Source organism: Dromiciops gliroides, chromosome 3 (assembly GCF_019393635.1).
Source record: "Dromiciops gliroides isolate mDroGli1 chromosome 3, mDroGli1.pri, whole genome shotgun sequence".
Classification (NCBI taxonomy): Eukaryota; Metazoa; Chordata; class Mammalia; order Microbiotheria; family Microbiotheriidae; genus Dromiciops; species Dromiciops gliroides.
Genome location: NC_057863.1, coordinates 458,005,920 through 458,033,108, shown reverse-complemented (window position 1 = coordinate 458,033,108; position 27,189 = coordinate 458,005,920). Strand labels below are relative to the sequence as shown.

The 27,189-nt window shown below is 35.0% G+C and overlaps 1 protein-coding gene across 1 annotated transcript in view; it reads right to left on the bottom strand.

The window, feature by feature from the left end:
• BAZ2B (bromodomain adjacent to zinc finger domain 2B) overlaps positions 1-27,189 on the bottom strand; it is a 358,773-nt gene that overhangs the window by 14,325 nt on the left and 317,259 nt on the right. The window contains 13 exon segments of the mRNA XM_043993621.1: positions 3,681-3,816; positions 4,311-4,516; positions 9,314-9,474; positions 9,828-9,983; positions 10,338-10,614; positions 11,249-11,344; positions 11,346-11,378; positions 11,380-11,658; positions 11,660-11,773; positions 11,776-11,870; positions 11,873-11,917; positions 21,619-21,763; positions 23,116-23,178. Of these exon segments, the coding sequence (XP_043849556.1) occupies positions 3,681-3,816; positions 4,311-4,516; positions 9,314-9,474; positions 9,828-9,983; positions 10,338-10,614; positions 11,249-11,344; positions 11,346-11,378; positions 11,380-11,658; positions 11,660-11,773; positions 11,776-11,870; positions 11,873-11,917; positions 21,619-21,763; positions 23,116-23,178 (1,806 nt within the window).

Below are 27,189 nucleotides of genomic sequence, written 5' to 3'. Positions count from 1 at the left end.
ATCATATTCAGGAATACATTGATTTGACAAGAATGTAATAGTCTATATTTGAGTCACATTTTAAAAATAAGTCTATTTGTAGAGATATTGAGTAAAAAATCTATACCACCACCATGAACATTAAATGTAAATCTCTTTTAAAAAGCTAACATATTTCAGATCATTCATATAAAAAATTGTGCTGTCTTCTATAAGGGAAAATTAAAATACACTGCAAAACATTTTCTACAGTTAAGATTTAAAAAATAAATTTCTGTCTGTAATATTAGGGAAAGATGATAAAGACATTAGGTTTTCAATTTTGTGAAAATCAAGTTTGATATTTGTACTAGAAAATGGTCACTCCATGTTAGTATGCACAAAAACATTTGGTTGAAATCCTTTACTTCTAAAGTTTAAAAGTTCTTTTAATCACTAGAAAGCTAGGGCACCCTAGAACAGGGGAGGGGTTCCCGGCATTTTAATGAAGTGGACTACTTTTCTATTATTACAATATGGGAGTGAGATAGAGGGGTGGGTCCTTTCAGTAATGTAAAATATTTGAGTTGGGCTGAGAAGAGCCATTAACATGGATCATAATTTCCCTTTGGAGTATTCCTATCAACTGAAGAGAGGTGGCCATGACAGAGACAATGGCTTAATAAAACTTTAAGATCTATGGGCATATAGCAATCAACTTTGTAGAGATATCAGCCCTAGATTCTAACCTTAAATTTTACATGTGAATTTGGTGCCAGAAGTAATCAATCAACCAAGGTGACTAACACTGTTAAGATGGAGAGAGAGGAGAATGCAATATAAAACAAGAATAAGGGATTAGATCTTATCCTCAAGGTTACAGTACTGTTGGGGAGATGAAAGTGATTTAGGTGAAACAATGAGAGAAGAGCTGTGGGAAAACTGGGTGCTACAAGTTAAGGACTCTTAGACTATTAGTGCTAAACCAATAGAATGATGGCCTTGGAATCAGGAAAACCTGAGTTCAAATCCTGCCTTACAAGTCATACAACTTAGTTGTATGGCTCTGGGTAAGTCACTTAATCTCTCCCACAGTTTTCTCATCTATAAAATAGGGATGATAATAGGTTACTGTGAGGATAGAATGAGATAATATTTGTAAAGCATTTTGTAAAACCTAAACTGCTATATAAACACTAGCTATTATTCTTTTTTATTAGTCCCAGAAGAGACCTAAGAGATCACCTTCATATGCCAGAGGAAACAGGCTTACAAAGGTTAGGTGACTTTTGCAAGGTCACACAATAAAATCTCCTGAATCCCCAGATCAAGATTCTTAATTTTAAAAGCATAAACATTTATTAAGCACTTCTATGCACCAGGTATCATACCAGGTATGAAGAGCACTGTGTATCTCTTTTTCTATGATGGGTTCAAATAATAGTTTGAAACATTAGTTTAAAACCAATAGTTTCAGTAGCCTAAAACTTGTCCTTACAAATATTTCAAGTTTTATAAAGAGAATGAAACACATAGCACTATACAATAAAATAGTCACTTTGCATTTTCTTGGGGACTTGGGGAATTCTTGTAAATTGTGTATGTATGTATGTATATATAAGTAAATTGGTGAAGATGACGTTAAATGTAGACACTAACAATAATAATAAAGTCTATGGCAACACTGAATTAAATGGTCATTAAGGGCCTTCTTCATGCTAAAAACAATAAAAAGATATCAAATTACAGTTTTCTCTTATTCAGTGTTATATGCCCAGATAATCTCTTCGCGATTATTGAGTTCCTGTAATTAAATTCCTAAGACATAAGTAGACAAAGAACATGTCTGAAGGATTTGCTATAGGAAAGAAGGCAGTTGTATAAAGAGTGGTAAAATATTTGTAAGAAAAAATTTGGATAAGGATGCCCAACTGCTCTTCAGGACAACCTTCATAACGAGTAATAGGAGTACACATCAAGCAAATGTTTTTGAGAAATTAATTAAATTATGGAAGATGCAGTGTCAGATATGTTAAATGTATGTTAGGAACATTATAAACTTAACTAGGATTTCAAACAAGCTATAAAAGTGTTGAAAAGCTTTTAAAAAGTACAATAAAGATGTTTCGCTAGTCACACTGGCCTTTATTCACTGGATAATTAGAGATTATGTGAATAGAAGGGAGCTTGGAGATCATCTGGTGATCAATTCAATCAAACATCTTCTAAAGGCTTAATCTGTGTGCAAGGAACTATGCTACTTTCTGGGGATATAGAGATAAAATCCTGGAAGTCTTTTCTGTAGAGAAAAGCTAACATTATACTAGAAGATACAAGAAACACAAAGGGATAGGAATAAGGACCTGTTATGTCATTGGTATAGGAAAACCCAGATGTGCCTCAAGGCTGACTATCCACCATACCATGCTACCTCCTAACATGGACAGTTAAGTGAGATAGAAAGAGGAGAATTTGAACAAAGGCACGAATTCAGGAGGTTTAAGGTCAGGATTATGGAAGAGCAAGTTGGTTACTTTGGTTACAAAACAGAGTATTCAAGTTGGTTTGGGGGAGAGGCACAGAATAAATCTGGGAAGGCTGAGAGTCTGTAATATGTTCTAGAGAAAATAGAGAGCCACTGGAGATTTGGGGGGAAATTCATGGTCAGACTTCTGCTTGAGGAAACTGAGATCCTGAAAAGTTAAGTGACTTGATAGTGTCCCAAGGAGTCATAGTATTTGAACACAGGCTGACTCCAAATCCATCATTTTCTACCATACCACTCAGCTTCCTTAGATAGGTACCTGCATGTCTACCCTGTGAGGTAGGTGCTATTATTATCACCATTTTACATATGAGGAAACTGAGGCAAATAGTACTTAAGTGACTTGCTCAGGGTCACACAGCTAGTAAGTATCTGAGACAGGATGCTTCAAGGCTAATGAAAAATTCTAATTCATGGTACAGTGGGGAAAAGTGCTAAATTTCCTATAAGAAGATCTGGGTTTGTATCTAGACTCCACTACTTTCTATTTGGTCACAGATAGACAACTTCCCCTCTATATTTCTTCATCTGTGAAATACAAAGATTGGGCTTAGGGATCTCTAAGAATTTGTGGATTGGTATGAATAATAAATTAGCATATTGTGATTAATGCATACTCAGTGCAAACTATGAGATATCTAACTTTTGGCAGAAGTTAAAAGTGGCCACTTTATTTCTGACAGTGAGGGAAAAAAAAAGAAAAGACATACAGAAGAACAAGAGAGGATGTAGACATGAGCTGGAGATCATGAACATTTTTAAGACTGTATAAGTATATTGTGTACCTCTTATCTTCCTTATCCCCTTTAAAAGAGGAAGGGCCTCTAAAACACACCAGTCGACAACTATTATCCATATAAAATCCTTAAGAAAATGTCAGTTACAGTTTGATATTTTCTAAGCAATAAAAGAGGAAACTACATATATCAACAATTCTGTAAAGGAAAAAAAGGGTATGGCTTTTGGTGAGTTTCATCAAGAAGATCAGAAATACATCATTGAGAGAATATGTCAGATTACACAGTGCTTTACAAAAGATGCCCAACTCTCAAGTGCTACAGCATATATAATATTTAGACAACAATAGGTAATTCATGATTAAGCTAAGAAAGCTGAAAATCGAAAAATGGGACAAAGTAAAATTAGTTAATAGTATTTCTTAAGTAAAAACACTTACAACTTTCATAATTGATTTTTCCCATGCTATTGATTTCTGTAACTGCTGAATGCACAGAGCTACCTGTGCAGCACTGCGAGCTTCTGATAATGCCCTTCTCCATACCCTGAGCCCTGGAGCAATATCCTCTTCAATTCTGCATTGAAATATAGAGAAATTAAGTAGGTCATATCCATATTTACTGGGTTTTGAATGTGAAACAATCATCATCACACTGAAAGCCAAGCAATGACAAAAACACGTATACAGCCAATAAGTATAAGGTTTAAGCAACTAAATTTGATGTAGTGCACAGACTGTGGCTACGTGCCTCAAAGCTTAGTCACAACCAGGTAAATGTAAGATCACTTTGCAGAATAATCAACAAACATAACAAAAAAATATCTTTACAAAGCATCATGCAGAATAGCATGATCCATATGGATCACAGACATACAAGAAGATACATAGATAACAGGCAATAGAAAATAGGCTCCAATTAGCAAAGAAGCACAATAATTTTTCAAGTTAATCTCAATAACCTACCCGTCACCATCACCACTAATGGATGGTGCAGGAGCAGGGACAGTAACTGTGCCCACATTATCCAGTTTGATCTGAATGGTGGTACTTAAGGGGCTCTTCAGATACCTTCGCTCTATGTTCCGCTCCAAATCAGCCAGCCTGGTTACAGCTATATCTAGAGGGTTGTCACTCTTCCGTTCTAGAGGGCTGGCACTGCTTTCTTCTCCTCTAGTATACTCTCCATCATGCTCCTTGCACAATTTAGTAACTGACTTATGCTCAAAATATACCAAGTCTTCCCTTTCTGATGCAGGCTCTGGACACATCCAACCCTATATTATCAAGAAAAAAAATATCATTTTATTTCCTGCACCAAATACTTGGAGTTTTTGTCAACAACAAATCTTAATGATCACTAATAAGCTTTTACCTTGTGCTTTCCTAATGCTAGCCAGAAAACAAAAATGGAACATGTGAAAAGAAATACCTATCCATTACAACTCTGGAAAGTATTAAAAAATGTGATCAGAGTAATCTGTAAAACATTAAACAAGATTTTAGGTGGAAATACTGATTAAGTTTATGGGATTATGAAAATGAAAACTCCTCTAGAATTCCTGGATATCATCCATTTTGTTAGCAGAAGAGAATTAGTTTTGGACATATTTAACAGTTTGAAATGTCGGACTCTATTTACCTCTTTGTGCTCACTAGAAATATTATTGCAATATTGAAAGGGATCAAACCCTTTGGAACAAAACTACTTAATAGCTGACATTTATTGTGTCATATGATTAGCAAAGAACTTTACCTAAGTTACATTATTTCATTCTCACAATGGCCCTATGAGCAGTGTAGTTATTATTCTATATTTCATAGACAAAAATAAGGCGCAGAGAGGTTAAATGACTTAAGCAAAGTTACTCAGGAAGTGAATGATAAGACCAGTGTATAAATCTATGTCTTCTAATTCCAAGTCTAGGAGGCTCTCCATTTGTACTAATTGCTTCTCAGCCCCAACAGTCAATCTTCAGAAACACTACTTAAGGTTAAACCACTTATCTCAAAAATAAGTACAGAGAGAGCAGGTAGATACATTGAGTTGCCAAACATTTTCCTGTAAGGGATTGTACCCACTTATAGAAATTACAGATTTTGAAGATACATAGATAAATACCACTTAGTGTTGAGGGGCAAGGGAATTCTGTTCCTTTTACATCAGAAAAGTCTAGAATGGATTATTAAATATATGGTAAACATACTTAAAAAGAGTGGCATGATCACCAGAAGCTAGCATGGGTTCACCAAGAAGTCATTTTTTTCTCTAACCTGGAAAACCCAAAGGTATGATTATCAAATAGAAGACAGAAAGCTAGAAAGGCTACTGAACATGTTTCAGGACATAATTAGGATTAAAAAATTCCTCAACAATACTATAAAAATTATCTAAGAACATTCAATGTAATTAGAATAAATATAAAATCCTGCAGTTAGCTTTGAAAAATTGCAAAATTAAAATATTTAGTTTAAAGGCAATTTGTGAGAAAAACTAGAAACTTTTACAAATTGCAAAATTCAGTATGAGGCAATTAAAACACGTGGCTGCTAAAGCAGCTAGTTCAGTCTCAAACTACATAAATAGCAATAGTGTTTCCATCAATTGAGATAATAGTCCAAAAATAGTAATAGTCCGACTTTTTGTTAGTAAGTCCATATCAAGAATATTGTCTGGCACCATTTTTAAAAAGACATTGAGAGTGACAAGAAGTGATGGCTGAGAGTAAAGGGATGAAATAGAACAACTATTTAAAAAAGATATGACAATTTAAAAACCTGGATATTATGATAACCAAAGGAGGAGATAGAGAAAACAATAACAACTGGTGACCCACATACCTACCTTTCTATTTACAACAATAAACTACATATCCATAGAGGAGCACATACTCAATAAGGATATTAAAAGAAAACAGGAAGACTTTTTCTACTTTCCCATTTTTAGTATCAATAATTTTTAATTAGTATGGGTTTTTTTTTTGTTGTTGTTGTGTTTTTGCAGGGCAATGAGGGTTAAGTGACTTACCCAGGGTCACACAGCTAGTAAGGGTCAAGTGTCTGAGGTTGGATTTGAACTCAGGTCCTCCTGAAACCAGGGCAGGTGCTTTATCCACTGTGCCACCTAGCTGCCCCTAATTAGTATACTATTAATTGCATATCATATTTTTCCTCATTCTTATTTTTTCCTCTAGTTTTGTGCTCATTTTGATCTTTGCTCAAATAAGTCAGTGGACTGACTGCATACAGGCAGCTGGTTCAAGCTTGACTCCCACATCAGTAGCAGGCCACTTTCTATATGATAAAATATAATCAATTTCATTTGGGGGGATGATATTTGAAGCTTGCTATATGAAGATTCTTCCAATTCTTTTCTTCAAGAATATATTTATTATGTATATATAGGTGTGAGGTTTCTGATGAAATAGCTTACAGTTTATTGGACTCTTTAATTTCTTCTTCACTACAAGAATTCTTTGTACAGTAACTGGCAATCAGTAATCTGGGCAGCTAGGGGGCACAGTGGATAGGGTGCCAAGCCTGGAGCTAGGAAGACCTGAGTTCAAGTTGTCACTGGATAAGTCATTTAATCCTGTTTGCCTCAACAACCACCAGCAGTCTAGTTTACAGCTAGTTAGTATAGCAGTAAACAACTATTGACACCTCAATAGCCACTAAATTTCTCATTGTACTTAGAACAATTAGTACAATATAGGCATACCCCACCCCTAGGATCATTAATTGATTCAGACAACATGGCTAACAATGACAACATGACTAAGTGAAACAACCTTGTAATGGGAGGTTAGTTCTATATCAACAATGATATAAAATTATATATTCCTAGACACCAGAATTTAAAATTGGTTTTCTGACACTTGAGGTTAGAAAAAGTCTGTTCAATTACACATTGTGAAAGTTTAAAATAAGGCATAGTGTCTAAGACTACTAGGGAAGTTATCACTTCCTCTTGTCATCTGGCTTGGCCAGACTATATCTAAAGAATATTATATCCCGTTCTGGGCCCCCCCAATTTTTAGGAAAGACATTGGCAACTTGGAATGTTCCAAGGAATGTGACTAGGATGGTGAAGGGCTGTATGAGTATTCATTTGAGGGAACTGGAGATATTTAGCTTGGCAAGAGAAGATTTAGGGAATATACAACAACTAGCTATTGTTATGTAAAGACCCATCAAATGGAAGCAGGAATTAGATTGTTCTTTATCTCATTGGTCATTTGTCTCATTTGTAGAGTTATGTATGGATTGACCTAGATGACTTCTGAGGTTGGTCCTTTTCAACTCTGAGATTCTGTATTTCTGAGATGTATAAACCTAACAAATGAAACCCTCCAAGAGCCCCTGAGATTTGCTGCTTATAATTAGCTTTAAAAAATGACTAGGAAAAGAGAATCAAGAAACATCCTGAAAGATGGATAGGAAAAGGGGTTAACTCCTCCCTGATCCAAGAATCTATTCTAACCTCTAATTTACAATATAGCTAAACAAGACAACCCCCCCAAATTTAGGCATTTTAAAAACCAGCAAACAGCCCCCAAATCTAGTATTTGTGTTTTAGGAAAATGCAATCCATTTTCCCAGTGGAAAAGAACATTGGACAAATACTGAGCTTTACTATGGAAGGAAGTGTGTTATTTATAGAGTTGGGGCCCTTTCCATCCCCCTTCTTCAAGAAACTGGTGTTGGAGTAGGTAGAAAATGGGCCAGCAATTTGGAACTTTCAGAAGATGGATTAAAAAGTCTGAAAAGGCTGATCTTATCTCCATACTTTTTACACATTATGTTCCTGACATGGCTAGATAGAGTAGTTACCTTGGTGCCTTTCTGTGGAAATGGGGTTGCTAAGGATAAGGACATGATTCTCACAGAGGAATTGTGGTTTTTTTAATTTATATTTTTTGTAAATAGTTGCATTTACAATTTCTGTGACATCAAATATCACAAGTAAAAAACAAAAACTAAAGCTGGGCATTGGAGCTAAGATGCACCGATCTTCACTTACTGCCTGAAGTATGTTATAAAGGGGAGCCCAGACTTTATCATGACTGGCTTACAATTTATTAGCAACATCAAAATGATGTTGGTCAAGTTAACTTTATGTGGGGTATGCCTAGAATTAACAGTCATAATAACTTCAAGTCATCAAGAAAGTGTTAAGTTGTATTCAGTATTACTGTATCTATAAAGTCAGGTAAATAGGTCACACAGTTAAAAAAACCTTTCCATTAAAATGATTAAAGTTTTTTTAAAGTCCTTTAAGAACTAAGCTTTATTTGGAAAAATTACAAATTTGGAATAGCACACTTCTTGATGATGCCAGATAAATAAGTGCATCATTTTACTATATTATATATCTATTAACTGGTTTTGATAGAATGTCATAGCTACACCCAAGTAGTAGGCACAATTTAAACTTGAAATAGTCAAACATTCATTCATTTATTAAGAAAACCATTAATGAGCACTTACTATGTACAAAGTATATAGGCACTGAGGGAGAGACAAAGATAAATAAAGCATCATCCCTGCACATGAGGAGTTTCCAATCTAGTAAACTTCACATTCCTATAGTGTTTGAAGTGAAGTCTCTGTATCAAATGATGCCTTTCCCTGTTTTACAAACATGCTCAGATACTCTCTGTTCCAAAACCAAACCAAACCCCACTTCTTTCCTTGGCTCTCACTCCCTCATGTGATCCTTTCTCCTCTGCTTCACTGATAGCCTTCTAAAAAGAATTGTTTACACTTGCTTCCTCCAATTCCTCTTGTTCCTCAGTCCCTCGAAATCTGCCTTTGGTTTTCAGCATACTACTGAAACTACCCCTTTCCAAAATCACTTCCCATCCATATGTTTCATCATAGATTTGAATGTACAACATATCAAATAATGTCCTCTATAACCTAACTGCATTGTATAAAATCTAATTTAGTATAGCTGCTTTAAAACACAACTCATAAGTAGAAATTCAATACTTAGATCTTTAATAATTAGTACTTATTCACAATAAAATAATTATTAGAATGATATTTTAAAAGTTTTTAGTCCCTTTTACCTTCACTTGTAAACTTGCTGATGCAACTCTCCTTTCTAAATCTTCTACCTGCTGAAGAATAGTCAAGTCCATTTCCATTGCTTGCTCATCCACCGACCAGTTCTCTACAATATCTCGAGTTACTTGGTTTTCTTCATTTTCATTTATTTCAATAATAGCGACTATATTTGAAAATGAAATTTTTTAAATAAAGAACACAATTTTTGAATTGCATAAGTACAGGATTGCTCCCCCAAATAGTTAATTTCACTGAATCCAAATTAACCATTGAATTAATATGATTTTTACATACAAATTATTTAAAGTATGACTTTTGTTCAACTATAAACTAGATAATGATTAAGAATTATTTTTTAAAGTATATTAATCTGATAATGTTAATAGTTTTCCTTGAGCAAAACGACTCTAAACATCAACACCAGTCTTTTGATAATGATGTTCCAATAGATCTTTCATTTAAGTAAATGAATTAGATTTTCCTAAGCACAGTAATGAAAATGATTTATTTACATACCATCCTTATTTTTGATGCAGGCCTGAGTAATATACTCCAAGTGTTTCTGTATTTGCTTCTGCAATGCCTTTTCCCTTATCCCCCTGAGATGTAGCACTTTAAGCAAAGCTTTTAGGTCCTCTGGATCAATAATTCTCCACCAACCAAACTGCATTTCTAAGTCAAAATAAGTATGTAAATCTTTTACAAACATTTTGAATATGATATTCTAGCAAAATTCAAATCAAAAGCCTTACCAACTACAAAAAACCATTCAGAGATCCAGTTATCATATTGAGCCAGACACAGATTGTATTTAGCCCTTTTCCCCCAAATCTGGATAGAACATGAGAAGAGTTTATTAAGTTATTATTCAACAACTTTCCTTTTTGTCCTCTTTTCAGGAAAAGCCCATTTTTAAGTATATAGCCTGTATTTTATACCGTCCTATATATTTGGATCATTATGACATACCACAGACATTTAAAAAAAATGAAAATGATTGGACAAAAACCATCTGAATGTGCCTACCTTCTGGAATGGGTTTTGGACTAGGAAAATCTACTGGTTTTGCTACTTCAACTGTTCCAGGGGTAGCCGAAGATGCCTTTTTCATTCTGTGGCACCCGGTTGATTCACTTTTACATGAAGAAACATTTGGGGTCAAGAATGAATTACCATTTCCTTCTGACAATCCCAACCCTGATCCCAGACTAGGTAAAGGAGATGTAAAGGGAACATTTGAAGTGAGAACTCCTGTTGGCCATCCAGAAAACTGAAGTCCCATTATAGGTAATCCACTCTTCATCTGTAAACACCAAAACATTGGAAAATCATTGAGAAACTTTAGTAGAAATGATAGAAAGTCCAAAAGTATTTGCTAAATTCTGAAAATGATTTTTTCCATATTCATATAGTAACCAACATACACATTTAAACATATAGGTCAAATGCTGAAGATTATCAATCAGACATCATCTTTTACACATAGATTTCAAAACTTCATTATTAGAAATAAGTATATAAAGTAACTTAAGAAGAAATAGCAGGGGTGGCTAGGTGGCACAGTGGATAGAGGACCGGCCCTGGAGTCAGGAGTACCTGAGTTCAAATCTGGCCTCAGACACTTAACACTTACTAGCTGTGTGACCCTGGGCAAGTCACTTAACCCCAATTGCCTCACTAAAAAAAAAAAAAAAAGAAGAAGAAGAAGAAATAGCAGTACATTTGGAGAATATGAACCAAACATACTGGGAATCAGTTGTTCTGGTTTTAGAATTGACATGTACTTCCAGTGAATTGTTAGGAAGATGTCATTCAAGTTTTAGTTTTCAAACTGGACAAACTATAACATTTTAACCGATAATGTAGTGAGGATAGGGTTAAAATGTAATAAAACCCCAACAACATAGTAAACTATTGTTATTGCTACTGGAACTAACCTGAAGTGGTGATAAAGCAAATGGACTAAGACCCATTGTATTCTGTGCAGAGGAAGACCCTAGAAGTGGTGATGGAACAGGTGAAGGTGATATAGTAAGGAGGTTGAGAATGAGGAGCCAGTGAAGCAGCAAGCAGATCCATCTGCATGGGTAAGGGAAGTGTCATCACAGGGCATTCTGGGTAAAAGGCTGAACCAGTGTCTATTCTTTTCTGTCAAGGTTTTTCAACAATTGGGTCATTGGCGAATTAATGGAGGGCGTAAACTTCCCTTGACACTAGAGACTGGACTAAATAGGTTAGAATCTGCCTTTTCCTTGCTGCTTTGTGATACTGCTCTGGTTGAAGGCTGCAGAGGAGAATTTTTTGCACCGTTTTGGTAAGATAATGTGCATCCGTTGGCTTGCACACACATTTGATTTGGAGTTCATAATATCTGACTCAGGAGGCATTTTAGCAACTTCTAACAATTTGCTTAATTTGGAGAAAGAGCCAGGTTTTTGGAGAAATATGATTAGTGTTGTCTTTTTTCCTTAAGATCTTCTTTTTGTTCACAGTGGCCTGTATTTAAGCAGTTTAATGTGTCATCAGAGGTCTCAAACATTTCTTCTTTGATTTGTATAATTCAGCTTTTTTCAATTTTTCTTTCTCTTTTGCAATTTCTTCTAGACCTACATAAGAGAAAAAATTCATGAAGAACCATCTACATTTGATCGTCCTCTGAAATTATATTTTTATCAACATCTTTATTACTCTACTCAAGAAATTATATGCTTTTACCAGTTTACTTATAATTCCACATTTAAAAGCTTGAGCATGCCAATAATTAAATTAAAATTAAAAATATAAAGTTCAGAAAAATTAGAACAAAATCTCAAATCCTGATGACAAGCAAACTTATCTTTAAAACATTATAATGTTACAACATTCTGGACACCAAGATCATTAGATAGATTCTGAGAGTTCATTGTAATGAGATATGAACAATTTCATGAAAAAAAGTTATAATTCTTATATAGTTGAGGTGCTTTGTTGATCTTGCTAAAGTATGTTCAACCAAAAAAATCAATAAAATGAATCTTATTCCTCTAGCCTCTTATTGACAAAGATAAAAAGTTTATTTTTTTAAATAATAGTGCAAGCTCTCAGAAAAACAATATACACAGATGACTTGTTAAATTATTGCTAATTATCTTTAAATATACAGAGTTACCTCTAATCCTTTCCCATTCATCTTTTTCAGTTCACAATCTTGCCATAAGATTGTTGTTACTGTCATTTCGCATCTTAACTGTACTAATGGTATGCTCTCAGGGAATTTTAAATATAGTGATGTAGATGCTGGTCCTTCTATGTTTCAAAATTAGACCTAACCCCCCTTCTCTTGATTTCATGAGAAAATACAGCAATTTATCCTTAGGTTATAAATAGGAAAATAGTATGACAAAGTTAGTTATGGTGTGTCCTTTGATAATTATAATGAAAATTTAATGTGAGATATGTGTAAAATCTTCTCCCTTAAGCTTAGCTCAAAGTAAAGATGGCTACTAGAACATCATTGCCTCTAGCATTGTTTAATATAATGATATTCCAAGTACAAGACAATTATTTTATATAATACTTGAATGATTTGTGATAGCACATATTTTGTGAATAAAATTACCATACACATACATATAGATACCACAAGTCTTTATGAGGTGACTTCAAAGGGGGTTTCTGGTGATTTTAAAATCATGATATAATCAATCATTTAGTTTTGAATCTATCTGATTACCTTTTCCTCCACTAGAAGAGGAGGGCTAGATAGGTACTCAATGAAATAGAACCCTCACTTCAAGAAATCTGGGTCAATTCATTCCCCAATTGAGAAATGGTCAAAGGATATGAACAGGCAGTTTTCTGATGAAGCAACCAAAGCTATCTATTCCCATATGAAAAAATGCTCTAAATCTCTAATGATTAGAGAGATGCCAAATTTAAAACAACTCTGAGGTACCACCTGGACACCTATCAGATTGGCTAAAATGGACAAAAAAGAAGATAATAAAATGTTGGAGAGGCTGTGGGAAAATTGGAACACTAATGCATTGTGGTGGAGCTAGTGCACTGATCCAACCATTCTGGAGAGCAGTTTGAATTAGCCCAAAGGGCGATAAAGCTGTGCATCCCTTTGACCCCAGCAATCCCACTTTTAGGTCTTCTGCCCAAAGAAATCATGGAAGGGGGAAAAGGGACCCACATGTACAAAAAATATTATAGCTGCTCTTTATGTGGTGGCAAGGAATTGGAAGTTGAGGGGTGCCCATCAATTGGAATGGCTGGACAAGTTGTGGTATATGAATACAATGGAATACTATTGTGCTGTAAGAAATGATGAGCAGGAAGAGTTCAGAGAAACCTGGAGGGTCTTACGTGAGCTGATGAGAGGTGAGATGAGCAGAACCAGAGAACATTGTACACAGTATCATCAACATTGAGTGTTGACCTACTGTGATGGACTATATTCTTCTCACCAATGCAATGGTACAGAAGAGTTCCAGGAACTCATGATAGAAGAGGATCTCCAAATCCAAGAAAAAAAAAGAAAGAAAGAACTGTGGAGTATAGATGCTGATTGAACCATATTATTTCTTTTGTTTTGGGTGCTGTTGGTTTTTTTTTTTTTCTTTCTATTTTGAGGTTGTGCCATCACTGCTCTGATTCTTTCTCTTGTAACAGGATTAATGCAGAAATAGGATTTAATGTTATTATGTTGTATATATATATATCTATATCTATATGTATATGTATAGAGATATATAGATAATAACCTATATCAGATTACCTGCTGTCTAGGGGAGGGGGGGAGGGAGGGGTGGGAGGGAGAAAAATCTGAAATTGTAAAGCATGTATAAACAAAAGTTGAGAACTATCTTTACATGTAATGGAAAAAAATAAAATACCTCATACATTAAAAAAAAAAAAGAAATCTGGGTCAAGGAATGTTAGAGTTTCCTATTGGGCACCAGGATTCATTAGGGAGAAGAACTTGCTGTCTGCATGGTTAATAAGCAGTTTATTTGTTTTTTTATAATTCTAGGATTCAAAAGTATGACCCTTCACCTGATGAAAATGGGAGCTTTAAGTAAGATCAAGTAAAGAGATCCATCCACCCTGCCCCTGGGGTAATCCTGTGCTGTGACCCTATGGTCATACTACATCTCTGAGGTTAGTTAGTTTCAGCTTTCCGTTTAGACTACAGCTGCCAGGCTTACTAGAGGGCTTTAGGAGCCAAAAATTATTCGTGGAAACTGACAGATAATGAGGAACTGAAGAGAAGGTTAAACCTGCAGGACTGGTAGGAGAGAGCCAAAGGAAAACCAGGAAGTACTTAAGGTACAAATGACAGTGTTTTACTTTCACTGTATCTTGAAACTCCAAAGAATGGAGGGAATCAAAGAGTAGGTATAATGAGAGTGAGAAAGAACCAAGAGGGCTCAAAAGGTAAATATGAAAGAGAAAGACCAAAAGTCACCATAATGAATAATAGAGAGTGCTATAGGATGGAAGTGACATTTGAGGCATTGTCCTTTTAGAGTTGTTTTAAGAGAAAAAAACTTTTAAAGCTTTTGCATATTATATAGGTTCATAAAACCTTTTCTTCTTTTTTAATTAATCCTTTAGATCTTTCTTTCATGGGTTGAAAATTGAAACCCACATAAAATGAAAGATCAATGAAATCTTTTAAAATGTAACACTTTTTGCAGTTTATTTTAATATTTATGGATATCTGAACAACTCAATGGCAGCCAGGTGGCACAATGGATAGAGCACTGGGCCTGGAGTCAAAAAGACGAGAATTAAAATCAAGTGATTAACCTGGTTTGCCTCAGTTTCCCCATGTGTGATATGAGCTGGAGAAGAAAATGGCAAACCACTCCAGTATCTTGGCCAAAAAACTCCCAAATGGGGTCATGAAGAGTTGGACGTAACTGCAACAACAATGAACAATTCAACAACAAGAAGAAAGGATTTATGAAAGTTCTATCTAAGTCAGGTAGTTTAATTCACAAGATATTTATTTTAATTTTTCAAAGAGATTTTTTGGGAGTCACTTATTTGCCAGTTTTGATTTCAACATACCCTATAATGCTCTTATCACCCAGTGATTTCCCTGAATATAGTCATCTTGGTTGTGATGGATGTTGGCACTATTTTACAGGTTCAATTTCATAAGACTGGCATTATGGAGGTTATTGCTACTTTGTCAGTACTTTGCTTGCAATTCAGGTAAGCTGCTACAATGTCTATAATTGCACCTTCGTTTTGGTCATGTCTGAACAAATTATGGTTCCCTTCAGTGGACCTGAGATGAACAAATTAGCACTTCTTTTCACCTAAGTTATGTGAACATTTTAAAGAGTATAATACTTAAGCAGGAAACATAATTTAGAATAAAGTTTAATAGAATACAAAGAGATAGGCAAAAGCAGACAGATTTTTCACTTACTTTCAACTGTTGAGTAAAGCTTAGTCTATAACCCATGTTTGGAAGAAATCTTTGTCTCTCTAGTTAGGGCTTCCTGTAATACATGTATAGCTGTGTACTTCAGGTTAGTGTCAAGACCTCAGCATTCTTTGATATGGTTCAGTTATGATGCTCAGTTGAGTATGCCTACCATATTGGACCATTTCTTTAAAAAGTGGCAAAATGACCTAATCACTCAACCATTTGCCTCAATATGATTTCATATGCTCCCTTGGGGCTTTTCTGTGCTTTCTTATTTCCAATTTTATCCTTTTGTTTGCTTTGCTTGGTTTGGCTTTCACCTCTTGGCATCCTGCTCCCATCAGGTTGACTTACACTTGATATTATTCCTTCTCCCTTAATTTTCAAAGTTTTTAGCATCACCATGTCTTTAGTCATTCATATTTAAAACCTCCAAGTCTTCTTTGATCTTTTTCTCTTATTTATCACCACATACAATAAGCTGCCAAATTTTATTGATTCTACCTTACCAATAACTGATATTTACCCCTTCTTTTTCATAGAAAGTGCCAGTTCTTTAGTCTAGCCTCTCTTCACCTCTTGCCTAGACTACACTATTATTTCCTTATTGGCACCCCTGTCTCCCATTTTAATTACATCCTCTGTAGATCATTTAGAGTCATCTTCTTATGACATATTTTGGATCACAGACTATCCTGCTCAAAGCCATCAGAGGCTTCCGAATGCCAAAAATACAGGGCTTCCTAGATCATAAAGGGATCTACCCTCTTCATCTTGGGCTTTCTTTGCACTCAGAACTATCCCAACTTAGATATCAGAGAATATGATAGGTAAAATAGAGGAAACTACTTTATAAGAAAGGAATTTTGAAAATGTTTGGAGGAAAACTAGGTAGGATCTATCCCATGAACTAAAATTCTACGGGAATATCAAGCAGGAGGAATGAAACTCTCAAAAATGAAATCCAGAAATTCAAAAGACACAAAAGGAAACAATTGCATTGAGGAAAAAATGGGAATTGTCTGAAGATATCAGTGTTGTTCAACAAAGAACTCACCAACCAATTTAATATTTTAAATGCATAAGACTGAAGCAAGGCCAAGTAACAGAGGATGTATAAGAGTGGGGCATACTCTTATAAAGTTGTATTAAGAGCCATCTTCAACTGGATACTTCGTGGACATCTGAAGCTCAACAAGTCCCAAGCTGAAATCATCATCTTTCCCCCCCAAACCCTTCCTCTGCCTCATAATGCTTACTGTTGACGGCACCATTTTGCAAATAGCCCAGACTTATAACTTGGGGTTATCCTGTACTCCTCTTTCTCCCTTATCCCCTGTGGCCATTCAGCTACACTGGCCGCCTTGTTGCTCCTTGAACATATCAATTCATCTCCTGACTTTTTGCCTTTTCAATTACTATTTTCCATGCCTGGAATTCTCTCCTTTTTTCTCCAACTCCTGACTTCCCTGGATTCCTTCAAGTCTCAGTTCAAATGTGTCACATTCTGCAAGTGTGCATTCCCCCCTAATGTTAGCACTTTCCTTCTGAGATTACCTCCAATTTACTCTATGTGTTTTTGTATGTATGTCTATTTGCTATATAGTAGTTATCTATAGAAAATATATATGTTCATAGTTCTTTGCACATTATCTCTCTGATTAGAATTTGAGTTCCTTGATGGCAAGAATAGTTTTTGCTTTTATTTGTATTCCCAGACATTAGCACAGATCCTGGCACAGAGCAAGCACTAAAAAAATGGCTATTGACTTGACCTGATTTGACCTGTTAGGTTATCCTCTTTGACAGTATGAACTGTTTCACTTTTCTTTTTGTATTTTGGCTTTTAGCAGAGTACCGGCAACACTGTCACTGTTGAATCATTTCAGTTGTCTGACTTTTCGTGATGCTATTTTGGTTTTCTTGGCAAAGATACTGAAGTGGTTTGGCATTTCCTTCTCCTGCTCATTTTACAGATGAGGAAATTGAGGCAAACAGGGTTAAGTGACTGCCCAGGGTCAAAAAGCTTCTAAGTGGGGGCAGCTAGGTGGTGCAGTGGATGGAGCACTGGCTCTGGATTCAGGAGGACCTGAGTTCAAATTCGGCCTCAGACACTTAACACTTAATGTGTGACCCTGGGCAAATCACTTAACCCCAGTTGCCTCAGGACTCTATTTATTGTACCACCTAGTTAACCACCTGGAACACAGCAGACACTAAATCAATGCTGCTTAGTAGATTATCCTATTGTAATTTGCATATTTGTAGCACCACCTCCCAAGCTTCACCCTCTCATACTAGACTGTAAACTCCTTGAAGGCAAGAGTTATCTTATTTCATCTTTATTTCCCTAGCATCTAGCACAATAACTTGCACATAGTAAATATATAAACAGGGGTTTGTTTAATTTATCCTCCCTTAATTCTCTGACTACTCTGCCTAACTCCTGGCTAAGTATCATCTCATAAGGACACCCACATAGCACTAACTGACCACAGGTACTGTATGTGGGCTGACAGGTATTTTAACATAAAAAACCCCAACACTTTGTAGAGCTTATCTCATCCATCAAAAGCCAATACCTCACAATTAAAGGGATAGCCTTAATATTCTTTCTGTCTCCTCTGCTCTCTTTTATTTGATGAAACCCTTGTGACTTGTTAGCATTTATACCATAGTTTTACTTGGAGATAAAGATTTTATGTCCACACCCTTCCTTCACAGCTCTATCTTATCTATGGTTTCATTTGATAATAACAGAAAAAGTTGAGGTCTTTCTCTTTGGGCTCCTAATCATCTCTCTGAATCCTCAGGGTTACTGAATCTTTTTTTTGTTCCCCGAGCAGAAAGAAGAAAATCACATACTTCCTACATTTAGTATCCTTTTCCCAATCAGAAGCAGCATTTCCTCCATGTAACCTTTCTTTTTTAGCCTGTTGCCTTTTGGCTGCTATAACTGTCATTCCAGATTTGAAAATAACATACATTTACTCATTACTCACTAAGTAATGACTACAGCTTCCCAGCAACATTTTTTAGCGTATGGCTTCTGACATAGACCACCTTCTTTTAAAGGGATCATGCCCCTTTCAAGAGAAGATCGAAATTTAAAACATATTCAAACAGAAAATAACAGATATGAAATTAGTTCTTCAATAGAATTTCTAAACCTACTCAAACAAAAGCTCATTAGTTTGACATAATCCCTTCTCCCCACTCCTTACCCCTGCCCCATGCCATAACTTATCCAGAAGCATCATGGGGTAGTGGATAAAGTGTCAAAATAGAATCAGGAACACCTTGATCCCAATCATGCCTCTGACTCTCTTGGCACTGACCCACAGACAAAGTGTCAGGCAGTGTTTTAACACTTATCTAAGTTAGAGATAGGATTGCTTGGGATCTGTCAAATAGACCAGGTTCCCACACCTACATAATATCACTGATGCTTGACTTACTGAAAATAACTTCTCTGAAATATCTAAATATTATCCATGTTTCTAAAAGACCTCAACTTTTCCTAATCACTTTGTGAGAGACTGAGACTTCCTCTTCTTCCACACTTTATATTTTCTCTTTATAGATTTATATTTGTACTTGAAAATTCCCTTAAGCTACACTTTCCACTGGCCAGTGATAATCTATGGACCCTATCCATTTTACAAGATCAATGTATATATGTATGTGTGTGTGTGTGTATGTATGTATGTATCTGTCTATCTAATCATAGCATGTTATGGTGTTATTTGTAGATTAAATGAAGGATAACACTAACATCTCATTTATAATGAAAGAGACTGGTTGCATTTGCTCAGGCTGCTTTTAACTTTCACTCTTTAGCTAAAAAGATTAATTGTAAGCAGTCAGAAGACCTTTTAAGCTTTAAAAAAGATTTTCAAAAAGAAAATGCCAAATATTTAACCAGTATCTTATCTGTAGAAAAAGTTCTTTAAGTCTGAAAAAAAATGTGTTCTATCTCATGTTAGTTTCTTCTTTTTACCTTTTATCTTCTTATTTCCTATATTCTTATTTATTCTTCTTCTTCTTATTATTATTATTATTCTCCTTCAATTTAATGTGTCAATAAATAATCAATAAATATCTTCATTAAAAAGAAGCAAAAATGAGGAGCAGGAAAAGCTGCAATGGTATGTCAGTCAAATTTCCATGTTGCTTATTGCAACTGTATCTTTACAGATGACTAAGGTCTTCATTTATGTTTTAAATTTTAAAATCTCCTCCTAAAGTAGTTTGTATGCGCTGTAATCTTTGAAATCCCAAATAAGTGCAACAAAAAATTATACTGGTAGCTTCCTAAGGGGAGATTTAATTTAGTTATGAATAAACCTTTCAAATCACTAGCTAACAGGTAGATGTCCAACCCAATATTATTTTATTAAAATCAGTCTGTCTTTGTGATAGCTCTAAACACCAAGAAAAAAGTACTGGTGGATATATTTTATAATAATAATGCTTTGTATTCTTTTTTCTTTGCAGTTGCTATCTAGTTGCTTCTTCTTGATTCCTTTTGCACTTAAGTATCTGTATTAAGTATTTCTCATCTTTATAATGAAAGGGTTGGATGAGATGGCCTTGAGACTGGAGGTACAAATTTAGGAACTGTTAGCTTATATGAGAAAATAATTATTAATAATGAATTTCTTGGGGGACCCAGAGATCAGTCCTTTCTTCCCTCCCTCTCCACCAGAAAGTCCTATTCTCCTTGTCTGGGACAAACCCAAAGGAACAAAAGGAATGGAGATAGACTCTTTTGTCTAGTCTAGTTTAGCTCAGTGAAGGATTGATGGGATCAAACATCTAGATACCTTAGCCCTTCAGGGAGGGTCTTTTACTTTCTTCTCCCAGATGGCACCTGTAGAGTTCATTATAATGTAGACCACCCTCAAGTCATGTCAACCAATGGAATTGAAAGATGCTAACCAATTAGCTTTGATCAATAATATCATGACCCGCCTTTATCAAAAGAGGATAAAAAACCCTTGGGCACACAAGGAGCTTTCTCTTGGCTATTCCTTGGCTCTTGCTCTCTCTGGACACTCTTGGCTTGGCTCTCCCTCTAAATCCTATAACTAAGTGATAATTAAAGCCATTAGGTTAGATAAATTCTCTGAGGTAAATCCCGTAAAAATTGAGAAAAGCAAAGGGTTAAACACCCAGCACCGGTTAATGTCCATAATTATGGGGTGGGAGAATGAAAGGAAGACAGGGAAGGAATGATCAGAAAAACTAGAGAATTAAGACAGAATGGTACCATAAAAGCAAAGAGAAGAGAAGATCTGAATAAGGAAGGGCTAGGATGCAAGATCCTTAAGATCAGGGAGTATTTCACTTTTGTACTGGTATCCCCAGCAGATAGCACAAAGTAGGTGCTCAATGAATGCTTGTTGATTGACTGAGAGGGAAGTCAATAATATCAGACACAAAAGACTATGAAAAAGTTGGTGACCTTGGGGCAACTTTAAGTAGAATTATTGGAAAGCAAATTGCAAAGGAGGAAAAAAGGAATGAATGGTTGAGGGAATGAAAGTAATTAGAACAAATACTTGAGAAGCTGGAAGTGAAAGGAAAGCGAGATCTAAAATGGGTAGCAGAGTTGAACACATTTATTTTTAATGGGGATGATGTCCTTGTTTGAAGGCAGACAGGAGAAAAGAAGAGAATAGAGTGAAGAAGCAAGGAAAACAAGGTTCCTTGCTTTTGCAAAGTAAAGTATCTGGGGTATAGAGAGCTTTATAAAGCTTTTCCAAGAAGTATGAGATATTGGTGATCTTAAAATCGCAACAGAGATTAAAGAGATTACTAGCTTACAATAACATAACAATTTCTTTGGTTGTTCTGAAATAGGTTAATGTCTCCTACCTTCACCACTTTCCATGCCTTCCACAAAAATGCCCCCACACTGGGGAAGAATCCAGTATCGACGTCGATAGCGATCCTGGCCAAACATCATTGACCGTAAAGAGTGAGATGCATCAAAGAGCTTCCTTCTGTACTGACTCTGTTGCTGTTTAAAAAAAGAAAATCATATATGTTTATATATAATATTATGGGAGACAATTTTTGTTAAAATCAACATAAAGATAAATCACTCTTTATTTCATTGAAAATGGAAGACATAGCTACTGGGGAACTGAATCAAAGTGTTAGTTAAGGTGTGCCCAATTTAGTTGAGTTTCATTATCAATCACTCTTTTTTTTTTTTTTTTGGTGAGGCAATTGGGTTAAGTGACTTGCCTAGGGTCACACAGCTAGTAATTGTTAAGTATCTGAGGCTGGATTTGAACTCAGGTCCTCCTGAATCCAGGGCCAGTGCTCTATCCACTAGGTGCTCTATCAATCACCTCTTAAAGAAAGCAATTACTTTTAAATGACTGACTTGGTCCTTTTTAATATTAAAGGATTGGTTCAATTTAAGCAAATATCCTGTTAAAGCATTTTTCATATTTGAATATATATATAGCAGGATCAAATATTTTATTGAGGAAAGGCAGTTAAAATCTTATCAATTATGCAATAGAAAAATGTGTACATGGTGAGTTAATGCTAGCTGAAGCACTGTAATACAGAACTTCTAATGAGAAACTGGTAGTTTTAGCTAAACTAAATAGCAGTGATATCAGCAATGTCTGTATAGAAACTGATATTTTACTGAGTTGGCCAGTTTAATATGTTCATATTTAATAAGCCAATACTTTATTTATATTTATTATTTAAAATTGGTTCAACTTAGTATTCAATATACTACAGAAGTTTAAGTTAAAACAAGCAAGAAGAAGACCAATAGATCAAAATTCCAAAATCAGGAGGAAGTACAATTCATAGATAAATGCAAAATATAATAGAAGTTATAAAATCCAATAATATGCAATAGCACACAATATTTCATAGTATTTGTATGGTATTAATTTACAAGGATAAAGCTATCTTTAGAAATACTTTGAAACTACATTAAAAATAGGGAAGACCCTGGGCAAGTCACTTAACACCAATTGCCTCGCTAAAAAAAACAAAAAAAAACCCCCAAAAACCCAACAAAAACAAAAATAGGGAAAAAAACAAATGTGACTTTTTGTGCATTAAATTAAAAGTGCACTTTATGTTTGCAGTTTTTTACATTTAGTGTCATTTGCAGTTGAATAAACTTGAGATTGTGACATCACATTTCATGTCTGGATTTCAGTCTCGGGTTTAAAATTTCCTGTATTTAAAATATTTGAGTACTTTTTTTTTATAGTCAGCCATTTCCATTATTCAAAAGGAATGAGTTTTATATATCTTTATTTAGCATGCAGAAATGGTAATTCTACACAATTACAACTTGAGAAAGAGACAAACTTTCTTTGAAAAAGTGCTTACTTTAGTCAGTTTTTCAATCTGTTTCTCCAGCTCTTCAACACTTGCTGCTTGATCACCATCATCCTATAAGAAAATAAAGCATTATTTACCTCTTCTCAAAATAAAAAGCATGACTACTGAACTTGGTGCTTATGCTATAAATATAAAACTTATGTGGAATTAGAAAAATGTCCATGTTGGAAATTATAAAGTATGTCCCCATTAGCATTTTTTCTTTTTTTGGAAACTTTTCTTTAATAAAATAATTCTTTCTTGTATGTTTTAAATAAAAAACAATTACTTACCTATTTCCATCTGTTATCATAATAACAAAATGTATAATACACAAGGAGGGATACATAATAACAAAATGACAAAAGCTGACACATGTAGAACTTTAAGGATTTCATAGTGCTTTAAACACACTATCTCCTTGGAGTCACACAACAACCTATGAAACAATATTGTTTTCCCCAATTCACAGATGAAGAAAATATGGCTCAGAAAAGTTAAGTGATTTGCTCATGATCGTGCTGCTAATAGGTTCTGAAGTGGGGCTGTAATCAAGGTCTTACTGATCCAGGTCCAGTACATTAGCCAATATGCAATATGCCATGCCAACCAGCCAGCCTCCCCTGAATAGCTCTCCCAAGGCCGGCAGGTCTTTTTGGTACTTCATCGAATTCATTGACAGACTATTGCCTCTTGCACCTTTTACCTCCTACTCTAAAAGCCATCAGCACAAAAGGATTTAAAAAGAGATAAAATATTAGAAGCAATGGTAGATTACTCTAAACATCATGCACAGCTAGCGCATTCATTAACTATTGTTATAATCATATCTAAATAGCCATGAGTAGCTAAGTCAGTCTGACACTGAGTGATACAAGTTACATTATTGAATATGTAGTACAGTAAATTTTTGATTTATGAATTAGCTGCTTATCATGCTTATATATAACCGATGACCTTTGATTTTCTTTATCTATTACGTCATTTCATTTCAGTCACCACATTGTTTACTAGCAATTGCATTAAAAATTGGGTGTTGGAAAATAAAATGAAAGCAAAAAGTGAAGGAAGATTATTAATATTTGTTTTGCTATTGCAAAAAAAGGTTATTTGATGAAAGAAGTTGAAATACTGGCAAAAGTGAATTCTTCCATCAATGGGCTTTTGTTCATTTCAAGAATTACTGAACATTTTTTACGTATGAGGTATCCATAGCTTGTGTTATTTCAGAAATTTCCTTTTATATCTAGAAAGAAGAAAAAGAAAGTGCATCACCTGTATTATTTTTGAGATTCTAAAATCCCTTTAATCCCTACTTTTACTTATTAGCAGAAGTCAGCTACCAAAAGTCATCTAACAGCTCTTGCTTTAAAAATAACTCACATGAAACATAAAGAATATTAGTTTGATCTAGATATTTGGTATACCTTTAAGCAGGCTTCAAAACGTTTTTCCCCACATTGGCATAAAAATGAAACTTGATCAAGATTTTTATTGATAGCAATTGGACAGATTTTTTTAGTTTTATTTAAAAACTACAAAACTGCTTTAAATGACAAATCTCTGAGAAATATTATCATTGATTTGTTAAAAAGAACAGACTCATGTAAAGGATAAAATTTGTGGGTTTTGAATCCTTGTGTTAAAAATAAAGCCTGAGGGGACAGCTAGGTAGCACAGTGGATAAAGCCCCAGCCCAGGATTCAGGAGGACCTGAGTTCAAATCCGGCCTCAGACACTTGACACTTACTAACTGTGTGACCCTGGACAAGTCACTTAATCCTCTGCCCCTGAAAAAATAAAATAAAAAATAACAATAAAGCCTGAAAAAAACAGATTGTTCCTTTGAGATAAAAGGATCATTCGAAAGTGAACTCCTCAGTCCCTATCATCAATATCTCAAAAATTCTCAGCATCAGAACACACTCTTTCCTTCCCTCTTGTCACATATACATCCTTGCTTTCCAATGAAGCTAATCTCATTACATCTACCCTTGAGTCCATTCCTTCCTCCCTCTTTCCAGCATCAAACCCTAGCAATCACCCCTTCCTTCTTATTCATCTTGATTTCTTCTTCTTTGTGTGCTTAAATATTTATATTGATGATCAAGTCCAAAAGAAAAAAGAAAAATGTTAAAAGTTAAAAGGCAGTAGGACAGCAAGCATATGTACAACTAAATTATAGAGAAATAAAATTGTTAATTCTGCAAAGAGATAATTTGGTGTTGGTCAAAAGGTGATTTTTGTTTTCTATAATAATACATTCATTTGTCAAATAAAGCAAAATTATTTTTTAGTGGTGGCATTTTGGGGGTAGTGAATTGCTACACAAATGACAAATTGTTATACAGTACAAAATAAAAGTACAAGATGGTGCTATATTTCAAAATCCTTTTATTTCCTTAGGGTACTTAATACTTATAGTATCTAAAAAAAGAGGTAGTCCAACTTGCTCATTTTAGAGATGAGAAAAAAATGAAGCCAAGAGAGGCCAAAGATGCAATCCCCTTTTGGAAGGATAATCCTTAAAGAAAGAAAGAAAATCTCATTAATGCTTTTTTTATATTAGTGGTTTTACAAACTGTCTTTGTAATGGTAGCTAACAATAGTAAAAGTTTTTAATTCTTAGGGTTTTGTAATGAAATTCTATAGGTTTGTTACATCCTTAAGCCCAGTTCTGATCAGGTGGCATAAAGTTCATGGCCTTTTCTACATGGCAAAATGAGAAGAGGGCAAGGTGAATTTATTATTAACACAGGGAAGGGGGTGGGGAGATTATTTCAATACTATAGAAAAGTTAAGGCTAAAGAAAAGCAGGTTGAATCATACAGAGTCAGGTTATCAGCATTCCCTGTACATTGCTCACTGATCCAGTGTTGATGTCTTGGCTTAAATTTCTACTTGTTATGGCTCCTGATTTGTTTGTTTCTTGGATTTTTAGCACTTCAGAGAAACCCAGAACCATATTTCTGGATCTCAATAGGGAAAAAAACAGCCACCTTTTTCCCCCATACATGCTCTATCAGAACTGGGGAGATTCAAGAAGGGTTTGGGTGGGTTGGTGGGGGAAACTACTGATTCATACTCCTCCTAGCACAAAGGACAGGAGATCGATGGATATAGAGAGCTTAAATCCCTTTCTACCACCTTACTCACCCCTTATACTCTTGTAGAACTGAAGGTGACCAATACCTGTATCACACTTTGGTATATAAGATCTTGGATCATAGTTGGGAGATGCCTTCAATATTATCTGATCTAATGTATTGGTTTTACAAATGAGGCAACTGAGTTCCAGAAAGGTTGTGTCTTACCTGAGATTACTTGGGCACTGATCAGCTGAGCTACAATTCAAACGTTGGTATTCTAATTATTGCCCTTTTACCTTTGCATCGAGGTGCCCAAATAAGTTCATTTTTCTTCATTTTATATAGTAGATTAGGAAATGCATGGTTATGGCAGAGTCTGCTGAACAAATTCATTTAATAATATCTGGTTTGTGGCTATGACCCTTTGTATAAGAATATATTTACTATTTAAGATATTTGTATGTGCGAGTGCCACCCTTCCTTTGTGATTATCAATGAAATGACCCTGCTTGCTAGAAAATGTATAAAAGCACACATACATCAATAATTGTTTGCTGGTCCAACTCACAGATACAAGACATCCAAAATAAATGAAGTATACAACAATAAAGCCCCAGAGTGAATGTTAACGGTTTATTGTACCCACAGTGTGATTTTGAGTCTGGAGATTATCACAAGAGGGTTGAATTAATTCTGAAATTGAACCCATGAACAAACATTTCCACTTCTATTCTTTATTTTGCCATGAAACTCTTTAAAATATCCAAATGACCTAGACCCTGAAAAACTCCCTTGGAGGTCAGCCAGGGCTATGAGAACAAAACCTGTCTCTACAAAAACAGGCCCAATGTTAACCAAAGAATGATTTAGACTCTTTTGTCTTTTCTTTCTCTTTCATCCCCCTCCCCAAACAAATATAATGCTCAAAAAATCCCAAATGCATCCTTCTCATCTTTGTAAGTCAGTCCCAACTGCACTATGACTAGAATAGTGG